This window comes from Apis mellifera, linkage group LG6, assembly GCF_003254395.2.
Source record: "Apis mellifera strain DH4 linkage group LG6, Amel_HAv3.1, whole genome shotgun sequence".
Taxonomy (NCBI): Eukaryota; Metazoa; Arthropoda; class Insecta; order Hymenoptera; family Apidae; genus Apis; species Apis mellifera.
In genome coordinates, this window is record NC_037643.1 from 8,248,095 (window position 1) to 8,264,596 (window position 16,502).

Below are 16,502 nucleotides of genomic sequence, written 5' to 3' on the forward strand. Positions count from 1 at the left end.
AGTGTGCACCAGGCCCGACGAACGTCCGGCAAATATTTGCTTAGCGCGGCGCGGGTTTGCGGAAAACCAGTGTGCCGCCGACCGGATGGATGGACGTATTCGGAAAAGAATATCTCTGTACAAGGGCGCGTATAAGGTGATCCGAAAAAAGGCCGGGTCCCCTTTAAGAACGAAATAATGAAACGAGGATGTATAAAGCGGGCGAAATTGCAATCGTTAACGCGCGACTATTAATTCTTAAGAGAGAGAGAAACAGAGATATCGATCTTTTTATTATATCACAATAACGTAATCCGTCCCACGGTTAAGAATGAGGAATGTAGATTATGAGAGAGTTTACTCTAGTGAATTTTCCTCTCTAGTGTAGACAACGGAGAGGTAATTGAAAAATCGTGAGAGTATCGAGATATCTGTAAAAAAAAAAAAAAAAAAAGATGTCGAGGACCGGTATTCTCTTCGTCGTTAAAGATCTTGAAATGGGGGGAGGATGCAGGCAGGCAGGCAGGCAGGAAGAAAATCCCTGGGATATTTCGCCTCGAGGAAATCGTTGACCGTAAAAAGATTTCCACTCGGCGAGTATTAGGGGAGGGGGAATGTTACGGATGAAAATCCGTTTCAGTGAACAGTGTGCTGAATTTATTTAACTATCGACAACACGTGCCGGTAAACGTTTCCTCGCAATCATTTATTTTTGACGCGATGCCTATGTTAGTGTAAACGGCATATACGTGTATATATATGGATATATATGCAAAATTATTTGTTGCGTCGAACAATTTGAAGAGGGAAAGCTAGTTGACGAGGTTAAACAAAATTTAATACGCTTTACGAAGGAACATTAAAAAATGCACGTACGTATACACGCGCGCGTAATATATTTTAATAACAGAATTTGTCAGATGTTGTCACAACTCAAACACACAGCCGTAAGAAAACCGCATTAATTGTATTGTAAAACAATTAAAATTTCGATTAAAATAATTGTTTTTTTTTTTTTTTTTTTTACGATAAATATTACTTATTAAATTTGTTTTCGTATAAAGTTTTTCATTTTTTTTTTCTTCTTCTTCTTCTTCTTCTTCAAACGCCTTATATATATTTAATAACTTGACAGTTTGAGGATAAATTTTATTACTGGTTAAATATATATCAACATAAGAATTGCATTACAATAACCACGATATCTAAAATAACGTTTTAAAATTCTCAAAAGCATTGTCATAAAACGTCGGGAATAAATTAACCGCTACTTTAACTCGAAATAACAATTCGCAATTCTAATACGTCATCGAATAATAGTCGAGAACGAGCATTGTGTGCTAAGAAAAAAAAAAAAAAAAAAGAAAAAAAAATGTGATATATTTATCGCCAATGTTAGTGGTAGTATCTCATAAACGGTTGATTACTATCTTATGTTATTCAGTACTTTAAATTCTCTTCGAAGCATACCCATAAAACGGCATTTTATTAAAACCATAACAGTAAATTTAAAATCCTCGCGATTTAATGATCGGAAAAATTTCCCGTCGGATTTATCAATTACCTCGCGACGTTTTATCGCACGTGGCCGATCGAAATTCGATTCGAGATCGCAAATTATAATCGCATCTCTCGTAAGATTAGAATTAATAACCAAAAAAAAAATAACAAATCAATAATTAGAGAAAAGAATCGTGAAGAATTAAAACACCTCTCCTCCTCCCGAAAATTCGTCCCTCGAATCTGATTTAATTCGATCCCTTAAAAATTCGCCTCCGGATACGCGCTCCCATCCTTCCCGTCCCCGTTTTACAGCGTAATAAAGACAATAACGAGAAAGAAAAAAAGAAAATAACACGTTACATCGGGTATTATATGTACAACGTGCTGTTGAACAACGATGAATGAGTCACCGCGAGCAATTCCGTTCGACCTTCTTTGGAATCGTGTTTCCGAATCGGCGATAGGAGGCCGTGGCATTTTTTCGCGGCGTCGATGCCTCGAGTGGATAATAACCCCCCGCGGTGAGAAATTACAGAGTCCCAAAGCGCCAGGATTAAAGGACAAAAAAATCAGAGGACGAGAAAGAAAGAGAGAGAGAGGGAGGGAGGGAGAGAAAAAGAGAAAGGGTCGAATCGTACAGCGATCGTGGATTATACCATTCGTTCGGTATTGCAGATCCGCGCGTGCATGAGCGGGAATGGTGTGCGTGCCTCGCTCGAGCAACGATAAGTAATACCGTGGAGCCGATTGCAGGGTTTGGAGAGAGATGGAAATTGAGATAGATAGATAGATAGAAAGAGAGGGAGAGGCAATTTTACAAGGATGAAAAGATGAGGAGGGGAGGGAAGGAAGAGGCGAGGAGAGAAATGTCCGCAGTCACGGAAGAGGAGTCATGGAAACGCGAAATGCCCCGTTGCCGCGACGTAGCAGTGCCCAACACAGGAGCAGCGCGCACAGGCCTAAAGAGGGGGGAACACGACAAACTGCCAAGCCTAATGCCAATTAGTGCCATTCTCCTGTACGAGCAGAGGTCCGAGGGGACTTGAAGAGGCTTCCTCGGACTTTCTTTACCCCCCCCTCTCTCCATTCCCACCTTCCACCGCCCGAGGTTTACAAAGCGGTTAGGCGTATTTATCGCGCTTATATACATTCGCAACGTGTACACAGAGAACGCGAGGAGGCATATATATATATATATACGTGTACGCCGTTCTACGTGTGCGTCCTTTACGCCACGGTATCCATAGCTCCTTGCCAAGTGCCTGCACGCATTATTCGAGGCGAACGTGCACGAAATACTCATGTACTCGCGCGCATTCCGCTCGAGAGATCGCATACGCATGCGACCTTCGCGTCTACAGATATATACACGCGTAATAATATATATATATATATGCGCGACACACGAGAATTCGTTCCCTTCCCCCCCTTCTCTTCTCCAAGGGATAGGGGGTTCGATTTATAAAGCCGTGACTAACGAGTCGTGAAAATCGCGAGCGGTCCTCCGTATCGAATGCACGCTCTCTCTCTCTCTCGTCCTCTTTTGCCAAGCAAGGAAATTATTAGTGACGCGAATCCGGTTAATTGCACGTGTAATCTACCGTACCATCGATTATCGTAACCATAAATATTATGAATAATTAAGATCCAACGTTGCGCGCGATAATGGATAAAAGGCGTCGTCGGATGGAAAACGTTTTACGATCTCGAACGAAAGGTGTGATTACCTTGATTTATCAAAAAAGGGGTGGGCGCGTATATCTATCTTCTTCCTTCCTGGTAGCCCCGGATCGGAAACGACTCCCTTCGATTGTCGCTCGCCGAGGAAAGGAATCGGACGACCGCTCAATCGCGAGCGGTTAAACGGCGGAATCGATTCGAGGCTTGGACGATTAACCCCACGGGGTGAAACGAGAGAATAAACTGGTGGATTGAGAGAGCCAAGGAACGGGAGAGGAGGCTCGCTCTCCTTTCGAAAGAGTTAGAAGGAAAGATGTGGTGGAGGTAATTCGAGAGTTATTTAAACGACCGTCGAACAACGGAGGAGAGAGGTAGGTAGGCAGGTGGGGGAGGGGGTCCTTCTGCGGAGCGTTCCATTCCGCTTGGAAACGCATGCAGACGTAAACACAATCGCCCCGGCACAATGGATTATGTTCTGAACACTCGAGGAACCCTCGTACCAGCGTTCGTTGGTCGTTCGTTTTCGAGAACGGGCCAATGCGTCTGAGAAAGTGCAGGGAAGACGGGACCGAGCTCTCTCTCTCTCTCTTCTCTCCATCCCTCGTGCAGGGCTATCTATGGAGGGCACGGTCGAAAGATAAATAATTTTGCCTGAAAAGCGTTGCCGGAAGACAAACGGACAAAGGGACTACGCGATGTCTCGAACGAAGGAAGGAACGAACGAACGACGAAAGAAAAGAGGCATATGGTGGTTGGCCCCATACCGCGAGAGTTAAGTTAACCACCGCGACACACCGCAAAACAAATTTACTCGATAAGAAATGTTTATTGGAGGAGGAGGATATCGCGTTATTTCTGCGACGATATTTTAAAATTAAAGGGGAGGGAAAAAAAAAAAAAAATAAAAGCTCGATCATCGTTCTACCGGAAATATTCGTATTCTATTATATCGTTGATTCGATATAGGGAGGGGGGATTTCACGAATTAATCAATGGGAACGATTTCTAGCCCCCCTCGTTGCTAGAATGGCATTTATAAGAGGAGGGTTCTTCTCTGTGAATTCATAAATTATAGAAAAAAAAAAGAAAAAAGGAAAAAGGACGATACTCGAAACGTCGGAGCCTTCCTCTGTAATGGATACCCCTCCTCGCAAGGGAATCACGCGTAAGAAAATGATTGTAAAGCAATACGGAAGGAACGACTTCTTATTGTGAGATTTCTCGAGTAGGATGTTCCTTGTTGAAACAGAAGACGGAACCAGAAGGGTGGCAAAGTAACCACGAGGGGTCCACGGATAAAGCACTCTATACACAGCACTCTCTCTCTCTCTTTCTCCTACTCGTCTCCTTTGCTCTCCCCGTGGACCAATTTACGGCACCCCGAGGACTCGGGTATTACGCTTCACGCTTGGGGGTTCGTTCCTGGCCATTGTTGTGCCAGTCAGGGGATTATTTCGGCAAGGACGAGGGATGCTTTCCCAGTTGCAGTCGTTTCCCTCGGTTACCTACCTCCTGTCCCTTCGTCCCCTCTCCCCTCCCCTCCCTTCCCCAGATTATACGTTCCCTCGAGCACCTGCATCCGAGCTAAACTGTCCCGTCCGATCTCACTTTTTTCTCCTCCCCTTTTCTTTCTCTCTTCCAAAGTGAGAGAGAGGAAAAAAAAGTTGGAAAAAGAAACCGAGAAAGATCCAGCCGAGGCTATCTTCGCCGATTAATTCGCCTCTGATATCGGAAAGAAAACCATTTAACGTAATAAGCTACTTCGCTTCACAGAGTTCAGACCTCTGTATCTCTCTCTCTCTTTCTCTCTCTCTCTCTCTCTCTCTCTCTCTCTCCCCCGAATCCAGTCGACGATCGAGAGACCCATTAAAAACTCTTACAAATAGCAATTATAAACGGGAAGCCGGCGATAAAGAGCGTTCGTCCATTTAATTATCTGAGTCTTATTGAAGAGGAAACTAGGCGAGCGTGCACGGGCGAATCAAATCGTTTTATCGGTATCCGTTCCATGAACCTTAACACAGTATCGTTTTTTTTCTTTCTTCTTCTTCTTCTTCTTCTTCTTCTCTTTAACGTTCTCCAAAAAGTTTTTTATCGGAATCAGCCCGCCCTCCGTTACTCTATCTCTTTTCCTCCCCCTTTCCCTTCCTCTTTCCTCTTTTTTGTTTTTTCTTTCTTTTTTTACGACACTTCGATACCAACGCCTTCCCGATACGCCAACCGTTCCCTTTTTATCGACAAGATTTTTACGGCCGTCACGTACACCATCGCGTAGTAAAGTAGTGATAACAACGGGAGCGAGTGAATCTCGAGGGCCTCGGTTCGGGGAGCAATGGAACGGACAATATGTCGCGAACGCATAGGGAGAGCGTCCAATACACGCGTCCCAGGTGCCGAATAAACTGTTATAGGAGGATACAATTTGGCCGTACTACATGGAGTTTGGTCGGCCGGTCTTTCGTCGGTACAGTAGGTCGCGCGAAACGATTTTTCCGGTCGTCGCGTTCGTGTAATTGTATCAACGGGCAAACGCACAGATGTGTAGTCGTGGAGTCAACGTTTCAATCGGGCTTGTACAATCGGGAGGATAGGATAGCCGACGTGTAAAAAAAAAAAAACGAGGCCGACAAAAGAGAGAGAGAGAGAATAAAGAAACAAATTTAAAAAAGAATATAAAGAGCAATAATGCCAGGCAAAACGTGGAAATTAAAACAATCGGTTCCTCTCCTCTTTCACCGTGGTAAACAAGAAGCAGCAGCGTGTAATTACCGCGAGATCGCGATTCCACTCGGCCAGGAAACGTATAATGGGAGTATAATGCGTGAAATTTACCGGGCGCATCAGCATAATGGACGACGTGACGCTCAAGATATCACCGTGATTCCATATTTCCGTGCAACTCGACAGCGCAACTCGATTCGCCTCGGCTCGCATGTCCCGCAACGGCGTGCCTCGAACAACGCATTACCATGTGCAGCGTGGCGTCGAACGGCTTCGAAGCTTAAAATCGGCCTGATTATCATTCCACGCTGCTTACAAAACGTTTTCCCTCCCCTCCTCCGACTCGAATGTCTTTGTTTGCTTCGTGAAATTCGAGCGCGTGGTTTGCGTCTATTTTTCGTATAACGATAAAAAGAAGGAGGAGAGAGAGAGAAAAAAAAAAGAACGAAAGAAGCGAAATAAAAATAAATGATAACAAAAAAGAGAGAGAAAAGAGAAAACATTCGATGATATCGCGTATTCGATTTCATCGAGTTTTCAAAAGTTTTTTCAGCTGTGCACGCATCGAACCGCGTTTACAGAAGCGTCGAGGCAAACGGGCCGATTAAACGCATCAATATTTACCGAATCAGGGCCTGTCGCGAGCGCGTACCACGGTTTACAGAAGGTTATGTTCACCTATATAATACAGTGTAATACGCGAGTGTTTCATCGCCAACTCCCCCTTTTTTTTTTTCCTCGAAGAAGAGGCAACTACGTCTTTCTTCAACCATCTCTATCCCTCCCCCTTCTTCACGGCACTCGACACAGAGCCACCTTTTTTTCCACCAACATTGTCACCGCCTTTCGAGGGACAGCCTCGACTCTTTTGCCGGAGCTGTTTCCTCTCCCTTCCTCTCCCCACCTCCTCCCCCTTCTTTTTTCCCCTCTTTGTTCGTTCCCGTTCCGCTCCATCTCTGTCTATCCGCCGCGTTTCTCGCCTTCCTCTCCTCCCCTCCCGCTGCTCACCACGTGCTACAATATCGCCGGGCCGCATCCGGTGTAACGCCTGTTATTAGGGATGGGCCAGATGAAGCTTTCATTATTCTATCCAAGAGGGTCTCCCTTTCCGATCCGACAACACACCGTTATAATACAAAGTAATGGGTGATTTTTTGCTTTCGCCTCTAATTATTATGATTATCGGGGACGAGGGCAGATATATAATGGCAACGGTGAATGATGTAATTTTTCCCTGGCCGAGCACACACGTTGCCGCGCGTCAACCCTAAACGCGAAAATATCGCGTCCTGCCGGTGCTGCCTCCTCTAACTAACTACGCATGCGTTTAATCGCGTTGAACGATGACGTCCACGTTCGCCTGTGGACGAATCGTCGGAATAAATGCAACAAATATATCCCGTACGTTTTCGTCACGCTGTGTTTTCATCCTCTTCCAACCGTTTATAACATCCTGTTCATCGACCGGCGAGAATTTCACTGACTAAACTCGCCGTGAAACTGTGCGCTTCCACGATGCGAATGTACACATACACATCTCGACCGATCTCGTGCATCGTTGCGGTTACCGTACGAAAAGCGAGACGGTTCAACGGATATTAAAGAGACGAAACGTTCAGAAATTTATAATAAGAAAAGAAAAATATTCTCGCGTGTAGCAATCGATTCGTGGATCTTCGTCTTCGATTCACGGATCAATAGGCTTCAACCTATCGAAGCGGTTTTTACACGGTCCACGGTTAACCTCGAATTCGTGACGGGGTTTGCGGCCGCGCGCGCAAACACGCTCTTGCGATATCTCGAAATCTCGGAACGAGTCGGGGAGGTTGCACACGCGTATATGTATGCGCGCACTCCCAAAGGCACGTGTATCTGACATATATACAACGTATGCATGTAACGTAGGCGCGGAACCATGATAAATGTGTATACCGGGACGCACGTGACCGCATCAACGGCGATGAACGAGGCGCGCGAAGAAACCGCGGTTAGGATCGGGATATTATCGCCCCGTGTTCGACCAAGATTACTCTCTTTCCATTTCGTTCGGGAAAATGTTTTGACGCGAGTCAATCGTGTCCCTCTAATATAATACTGGTGTAGCAACTGGGTCTCGTTCCATAATTGGTACGCGTTCGTAAAAATTCGAACGGTTAGAATTAGTAATCGGATCGAAGACGATCGTCGAAAGGTGTTACACTGGTTTCCACGCCGCTGAACGTGATAGGAATCGCGCGCAGTACGCGCAACGCCGTACACGTGAAACTCGAGTTTCAAGTAGCACGACGAGTTCTTGCCTTACGAGAGGTAGACATCGTTCAAACCGCGTGTAATAAAGGCGTAAAGCATCGAAACTCGCGCCTTGGGAAATGATTTTTGAGAAACGATAACGATAACGAACTATACCATGTTACTCCATTTGTGAAATTTCAATAGCATAGAACGCGATGAAAAGTGAAAAATTTAAGAAATAAACGAAATAAGAAGGAGATATAAAATTGGAAAAGAATAGATTACTCACCGGATGCCTGGCAGCAGCGGCGGCAGCTACAGCAGCAGCGTTGATTCCAGCACTAGGATACATTTTTTTCTCTCTGGTTTCAAAACAGTAAAAAATACAAACACCGTGTCCTCGGATCACGTATGCTTCATGTCACGCGGAACACCAATGATAACAAATAACAGCAACAACGATAAACTGAAAAAAACACCACGATTCAAATCGCCCGCGTGGGCTACGAGGACAAGCGACCTTTAGGACGATTCTGTTGGTGATTCTGTCGATGTGATTCAATTAAGAAGGTCCCCGCCTCGGATACACGACGATGATCCATCGGTGTATTTGCCACTACCGCATTCTCATTGGTAATTTGTAACTTCGCGATATCGAACGATAATTACTCGTCGTGTCACCATTTATTTCGACCGCCTTCTACGTTCATCGAGGTTAAACGTGTCGCCGACGCCACGAAGAATCCCGCACGGAGAGCGTGGCGTGCCCTTTATACGGTCGGTAAAACAGAGCGAGAAACGGGTTAAGAATAATCGGAGAAAGCTTCTTTTTCCATCGGATTAAACGAAAGAAGAAAAACTATCTTTCCTTTCTTCCTATCCACGACTTCACATCCTCAATGTGGGAACACCATCTTCACACAAAGACACTGCACTCGGTTGTTTACGACCTAAACAGTAACTCGCCGCCACTTTGAGGTTAAGTTTACCAACACTAGCACGCACACGTCTTTCCGTTGATACGCGAGAAAACTTTTTGACACCGATAGAGCACGTCTGGCAATTAAAAAGCCGAAAGAACAAAAAGAAAATTGAACGAAACTGACGTACGCAACGTGAAAGCAAACACGAAACGTTAAACGCACAGACGTAACAAGAACAATCCTCTCTCCACAACGGCCTCAGAGCGACTGATGGACGAGTAAGTGGTGGGGATGGTATCCCCTCCGAAGCAATCTTTCCCTTCCCCCACTCTGGCAGGCCGTTACTCCACAGTTAAACCCGCCAAGCACCCCCTCGAATGTCTCTCCTCGTTCTCGACGCTCGTATTAACCGGCGCGATAGCTCCTTCACAATTAAGTCGCGTTACGTAAGGGTCTCGAAAAGGCGAGCACGAAAATCACGGCTCGTTAAAACGTCGGTACGTCCTCCTTCTTTCTCTCTCTCTCTCTCTCTCTCTCTCTCTTTTTCTCTTCTCTCTTTCTCGCTTTTTGTTTTCTGCCACTCTCTATTTCATAGCACCTGTCGTCCCTATCGTATACTTAATCTGTTTTATCGGCCAACGACGAGGCACAGATACGTCCATCGTGATTTCGGCGCACTGCTGACGCGATGAGTGATCCGACTATAGCTTTAGGGCCGTTTTAGTTGACCGTAATTAATCGGGTTTCAAATGAACAGTTATATTCGCGTTAAGCACGGCGCAATCGAACAATATACATCGATTCTATTATGTACATGACAACGTGATATGTTTGTTCTGTCCCTCTCCATTCTCTCTCTCTCTCTCTCTCTCTCTCTTTGCTGCTCCTCTTTAAACTTTTCTCGCTCTATCTATCTATCTATGAATTATTTTAATGACAGCATTTTTTTCACATTATGTCGACGTTGTGAAATTTTATGCCAGCGTCTACTATTTCTGTATTAATGAAAAATGATTCAACGTGCTCATTTATCAATGTTGATTACGTTCGTTTTTTTCCATTCCACCAATGCTATTATCGCTGATACCGCAGTTAACGAGTGCGTGCAAATAATATTTGTCGACTACATCATTCAACCACCTTTGGAATCTAGACAATTCAGAGTATCAATCTCATGAACGCAATGACTAAGGGAACGCACAATTCTCGGAATACTTTTTTCGTATTACTGCTGCTGCTGCTGCTGCTGCTGTTTCTGCTCCTCCATTATCTTTACCGACCGGTGCTTCGGTCTAACAGATACAATTGAGAAAGATACATCGTTAGCCCGTGGGCGATATCGTATACTCGAATCGTGTATTCCGTTGGTGTACGGGTCCGACGATTTTTGCAAGTTGAAGCACGAAGACTGGAAGCCTCGAAAGTTTTCGGTCCCGCAGATACGGTCGAATAAACGAGAGGACAGGGCGCGGTACACGGCGTGCCATGCATACGCGTAGGTATTAGTTGCTTCTCTCAGTTCACTCAGCGTGTGCAAACAAATCGAAAGTTTTTCGCAAAATGGCCGTCACCAGGCTGACACGGATGTCCGCATAAACTCTCTCTTTCTCTCTCTCTCTCTCTCTTTCACTTCCCCCCCTCTCTCTTTCTCCCACCCTTCTCTCTTTTCCCGTGCTCTCTCAACTGGCCGCCGACTGGCTGCCTCTCTCGCCACTCGTGATTTCCCTCACTTCCCACACCACCACAAATATGGCGCCTCCACCCGTTTTCCCAACCCCTACAACGTGCCTCTATAAAGTGAGAGCAACGGAGAAAGAGGGAAAGAGAGCGTGAGAGAGAGAGAGAGAGAGATCGCGAGGTATAGAGTACATACACGCTGAACCAATGCGATTGTGTCCGAGTATCCGTGTGTAGCGAGTACGATCCTATGCGTGTGGCAAGGGGGTGCCCCTATGTGAATATCGCGCAGCACACAGTCCCAAGCAGTTTCCTACTTGATTGCCGCTATCGTCCGCTCGCTTCGTAAAGGAACTGCTCCACGCGGACTGTCTGTGACGCCTCGACCAACCAGAACGCGTCTAGCCGCTACTTCGCCAATCGACAGACAGCCAGCCCCACCGCGCGACTCGGCTGCCGCAAAGAGTCGAATGAAAGCGCGACCTCGGCCAATGAGAACGAAACTTTTTGAGTTGACGCTCGTACGTTAGATCCGCGCGGATTGTTGCTCGAGCCCCACGGATGTTCCTATACGGAATGAAGGTGCTACGCGAAGCCGCAGCGAAACATGAAAAATAGGGGGCTACATGAGGAAAAACACGGACCGGGTAGGAAGGAGGAGGGCTCTGTGGGATGGATCCTACGAACCGAGACACCAAAGGCTGGCGCAGTCGTGGTTGTGTGGGGCAGCCAAGAAGGAGGGATGTCGAGGATAGAGGCCGAGGATGAGAATGGAAAAGTAACATAACGAAACGTCGATCCCATTACCTGGAGCTCTCTCGCCCTGCCGCCACCGTGCACCGAGCCCTGCTTTCGACCCTTAATCCAAAGGAGGATTAGAAAACCCCATTGTCATGCTTCGCGGAACGCGGGATGGGATATATACATACATATGTACAGAATAGCACTCCGCACAATTTCTCCCTTCCCCCTGCTTCTCCACTCCGCCTTTCGCTTTGCACACAACGGAGGCGGTGGTGCAGGACCCTCCTAATGAAATAAATACGTGACGTGCCGTGCTAGTGACGATACGATGGTAGTTCTGTTTATCGCCAACCATGAACTTTTTGCACGATGCACAGAAACGCTCAACCCCCCTCCCCTCCCCTCCCCTCCCTTCCACCTCTAGCTCGACTACTCTCGTTTTACCGTTTTCCTTCCTTCTTCCGTCTCGTTTTAACTCTGTTCCGTCTGGTTCGCTCGCTCTTTATCTTGTTCCACGGGGCGAAGAAGGAATATAAGGCAGTGCTGTGGAGTGTTGGCGAAGCTGTCGGTCGCGCTTGGTCGGCTGCGGTTTATGCGGAGCCGCCTTGCCTGCCGCCTGCCGCAGCCGGTTTGCGTGTTCGCCCGTGTTCGCTCGGTGGATACGTGTCCTCGGTGCGGCTCGGTGCTCACCGAACGACCATGGACGCGCTCAGCTACGGAGAGTAAAGAGGAGAGATCGAGGGAGAAAGGGTGAAGAAAGGAAAGAGATGAAGGCAATGAACGGGAGCGAGACGGACGTATACGACGAAATGCGAGGGTGAGGGAGACGGCAGCAGGCGGCAGAACCAGTCGCTGCGGTCGTCGCGGTTAACCGCGCCGGTGCTCTCAACCCACGGCGACCTCGGTAACCGCACGAAGAATACTGTCTCTCTTCCACGATGCTACCAAGCTCTATTGCCAACTCGGAAGGTGCTAGCTTATTTCTTTAATCTGATTTACTCAAATTATATTTATTTCTTAAAATTAAGAAAAGTCGATTTTTCTTTTTTTAATGTATAACGCATATTTATCGTTTCTCGCGTAAATTTTCGATCGGTATATAATATATTTATTCGTCAGATTACATCGACTAATGAATGGTGGTGGTAATTCGTGTACAAATAAGAAACGGACAACTACTTCATAATCTATAATCATGATCATTGTATCCCTTGTGAAAGCAGTCGTTCGCCGCAATGTAAATATTACTTTGGCCGCTACTTCTATTTGTAGCCGTCGGTACGCGAGAATTTCCTGCTCGGAAAATCGCCGGGGAAAACTCGAGGAGCTGGTTTAATTAATTATAATTGGCTGAGTGCATTGGGCAACCGCCTCTTCTCTGACCAACGTCCACTTCATCCGCCGCCACGGGAGAGGGAGAGATCTAAGAGCTCGACTTCTGCTTGAATGAGAGTACGTACGTCTCGCCAGGTTGAAGAGGATTTGCGAGGATGATCGAGCGCTGCGGGCTGGCCATTAAATATATTTGAAAGAGGCATACCGTTTCAAACGGATCTTCGAAATAATTGAACGTCGAATGGCCGCTAATAACGTGCAATTTGTATATCGGGCAAACATCGATCAACCCGAGTAGCCCCGACGAGACAAAAATATTAATCACATTTATTAATTATGGAGGAAATTGAAGGATTGAGAGCATCAAGTTATACTTTTTAATTTTATTTCCCTCCACGTGTACACGGGCCTGTCGATTCGTGTAAATCGAAATCAATGAACGAAATCGATGTTATCGATCGAGTAACATGACACAACATGCTTCGATGTACAACCTGTATATTCAAAAATTAAGGTTCTTGGAATAGGAAAAAAAGAAGAATAACGTTCTCCGCTTTCTTCCACATGTTGTCCAACTCGATCTACAATACCCATGGATCGAATGTCTAAACGAAACACGAAGAGGTTAGAATCACCTCTCCCAACCGAGAATCGTTTCCGAGAAGTATTTAACAATGGGCCAATATTTGGTTGGAAAGAAAGGAAAAAAAAAAACGTCCTAAAAACTCTCGGAAACGGTCGATTACGCTCGTAATTGCAGCCAACGCTGCGCTAATTTTGCTAACTATGCAATTAGCCGAGTGTATTTAAAAAGATCAAAATTAAAAATAGCCAAAACTAGTCGCAGCAGAGTAAAATTCGGGAAATTCGCCCTCGAACAAAAGAACAAAAGAAGGGGGAGAAAAAAAAACGGAGAGCATAGAGAGAGAGAAAAAAGCCAAAAAGAAAGGAGAAAAAAAAAAAGAAACGAAAAGCAAAAGAAGGAACGAATGGAAAGAAGCCGATAAAGGACGATGCTCGGTCTTTTGGCAAAATATCACGTTGCCACGAAACGAATCTAGCAGGCACACTCACGGCTGACAAATGTCTTCCGCGGTTCTGGCAGCGGCGTACCGTTATCCAAATTACAAATAACACACCGCCGTCGACGTTTTATCCAACGCCCGGAGACAAATTGCTCCCGACTTGGGATGGGTTGGCTCGAAATTATCCCCACCATATACCCGGCCATGGTGTAACCGCGCGTCGTGGACTTCGTTAATACCGGTAGTGGCTCGGCCCCTTGCTCGCCACACGGAATTAACACGGCGAAGTGTATTTATGGATCCGGCCCCGGCCAGGTAACCCGAGAAAGACCCTTGCCAGAGTTTTGCTTCTTCCCTCTCCCCCCTCCTCCATTCTCCCCTATTCTTTTCGCGTTTCCCTCTCTGACCAAGAGCGCTCGGTCGACCAATGGTCTTTTTTTCTCTCTCTCTCTTTTTCTCTCCACGAAGGAGGATTAATTAATGAGTCTGATCCAAGCATTACCCGCTTTACAGAGCCGGTACGTGGCCTTCGAACCGCGTGCACTGGCGTGGGAATGTCCCTGGCAATTTCAATTTCGTTAATTATCGCAAAATCCGCTTTTATTTGATGTAACGATCCGGTCTCGAGGCAACGTATTTGGTAATAACTTTCCCATTAAATCACCACGCTGCCTGTCCGCATACCTCCTTCTCCCCCCTCTCTTTTTCCTCTTCTTTCTTTTCACAGTTCCAAACTGTGCGAAGAAGAAGATAAAGAAAGTGTGATCTTTTTTTTTTCTTTTTTCTTTTTCTTATTACCTTCGCGAAACTTCTTTCTCACGTATCGCAGCTTTTTTTGCTCGAAACGATCGAAAGCGGTTTACGGTTTTTATATATATATATATATATATATATATATAAGGCACGGAGTATAACTTATTTGTACTTTCGTCGTTCATTTCGGTTGGCAAATAATAATTCTTAGCTGGCTTAAAAAGAGAGAGAAAAAAAGAAAGGGGGGAGGGAAAAAAAACGTCCTGTCCAGAAGTTTCGTCTGGTCCTCGTTGTTATCGTCGTCGTGGTAGTTTCTCTGTACGTCGAAGAATTATTGTTACGGGGATACGGTAATCAAATAACCATCACCCCTGCGCTCCACGCCATTGGCCCATATCCGCGCCGCACGGGACGTGATACACGTGTAGTCACGGCGTGTAACGCGTGCTCGAATATAGTGTTCTCGGTGTGCAACAGTGCGTTCGCCGAGTTGCGCTCTCGGAGTGCCGTATAATGCACATTTGTAAAGTTACACGGGCTTAACACAGGCGGCCAGGTATTTTTCACCGGTGCCTTAATTGAAACCTTTTGTCGGGGAAATAAAGTGTATCCTTGGTCGTCTCGTTGTGGATTAACAAAAAGAGCGGAAACAAAAAAAAAAAAAGGGAAAAGAGAAGAGAAGAGAGGAGTGGGGCGGAGAAAAAGGAGGGAGGAAAGAGAGAGAGAAGAATATTCGCGAGAAGAGGAACAGGCGTAGGGGGTGAGAGAGGGAGAAATTACGCCGCAATTTCAGTTTCAACAATACGGAGAAAGAGAAATTACAGTATAAATGGTGGAGTAAGACGCGGTGTTATTAAGAACGACACGTGGGGGAAGGGGTTCATTATTCCGGCGGGAATGGCAGCGAAAATTTTGCACGGCTCACTTAGCTTATTACTCGTTATTATCCATGGTCGTGGAAAAGGTATACGCGAAATAAAAGCTCCCCGCTACGATTCGCGGTGTATCGTCTTTTGTAATTTTACGGTTTCGTTGTCGAGGAGGAAGGAAGGAAGGGAGGGGAGGAGGGCGAAGAGAAGATTTTTTTTAAAACTAATTCCTATCCGCGTGCAATACTTCCGTTCGTGTGTATACGTACGACGCTTGCACACGAACGTTCTTTCTTTCTTTTTTCTCTCGACCGACGAAAGAAAAGAAGGGAGAAGCGAAATAAAAAGAAAGAGAGAGAGAAAGAGGGAGAGAGAAAAAGCGGGATCCGCGACAAGCGTAAAATCCACGGGCGTGCCTAGAAAATTCCTTTCCAAGCGGCTCCCCTTGCGGAAAACACTCCTTTCACACGTGGAACGGAAGTCGGGGTGCTCGGGCAGGAAAACGAATGGGCAGGTCATGGCGTTTGTACGTAAAGGAAAAGGGAAGCGGGCGTCACGGGCTGCGCAACCACGACGAAGACGGCGAGGACGGCGACGGTTGGCTGCGATACCACGGTAGTGGAGAGGCACGGCCTTGTCGACGAAGGGAATTTCGTCACGGCCGTCACGGTTCGCGCGAGGAAACGGCTAACAGAATTACACTCGGGGGCCGTGGAAGATTTTTAACGGTCGATTTACCGCCCGACACTCCACCACCACCACCACCACCACCACCACTAGCACACTCCAATCCTGCACACTCCTCTCGCTCGCCCCGTCACCACGAGAGCAGTCGCATAGCAAAAGGGACATTTAGAACGAGGCCTCACCCTTCGGCCAGTTAGCGTCCTTAAACCACCCCACTCGGCCGCTCGGCCCTGTCCTATCTGGTATTCGTTGTTTCGTCACGCCAGGGGGTCAAAACTGGCCGCAGATGTCGGCCATAAACCTCCCGGTACGGGGACAAACCTCCTCTCTCACCCTTGCCACCACGTCGTTTCGCCATTGTATCTCTCGTGCTG

At 46.5% G+C, this 16,502-nt stretch overlaps 1 protein-coding gene and 1 long non-coding RNA gene across 3 annotated transcripts in view; one reads left to right on the forward strand and one right to left on the reverse strand.

Moving 5' to 3' along the window:
- Positions 1-9,302, reverse strand: part of LOC408890 (protein groucho) — a 121,384-nt gene extending 112,082 nt beyond the window's left edge. For both annotated transcript variants that reach the window (XM_006565410.3, XM_392421.7), the window contains exon 1: positions 8,405-9,302. In XM_006565410.3, coding sequence (XP_006565473.1) covers positions 8,405-8,467 — 63 coding nt within the window. In that variant the 5' untranslated portion in view covers positions 8,468-9,302. The remainder of the gene's footprint in view (positions 1-8,404) is intronic.
- A 196-nt stretch (positions 9,303-9,498) lies between these two features.
- Positions 9,499-15,231, forward strand: LOC113218826. Its single transcript, XR_003304813.1, has 2 exons — positions 9,499-12,428; positions 12,732-15,231. It is a non-coding gene; the product is annotated as an uncharacterized LOC113218826 (long non-coding RNA).
- The last annotated feature ends 1,271 nt before the right edge of the window (positions 15,232-16,502 follow it).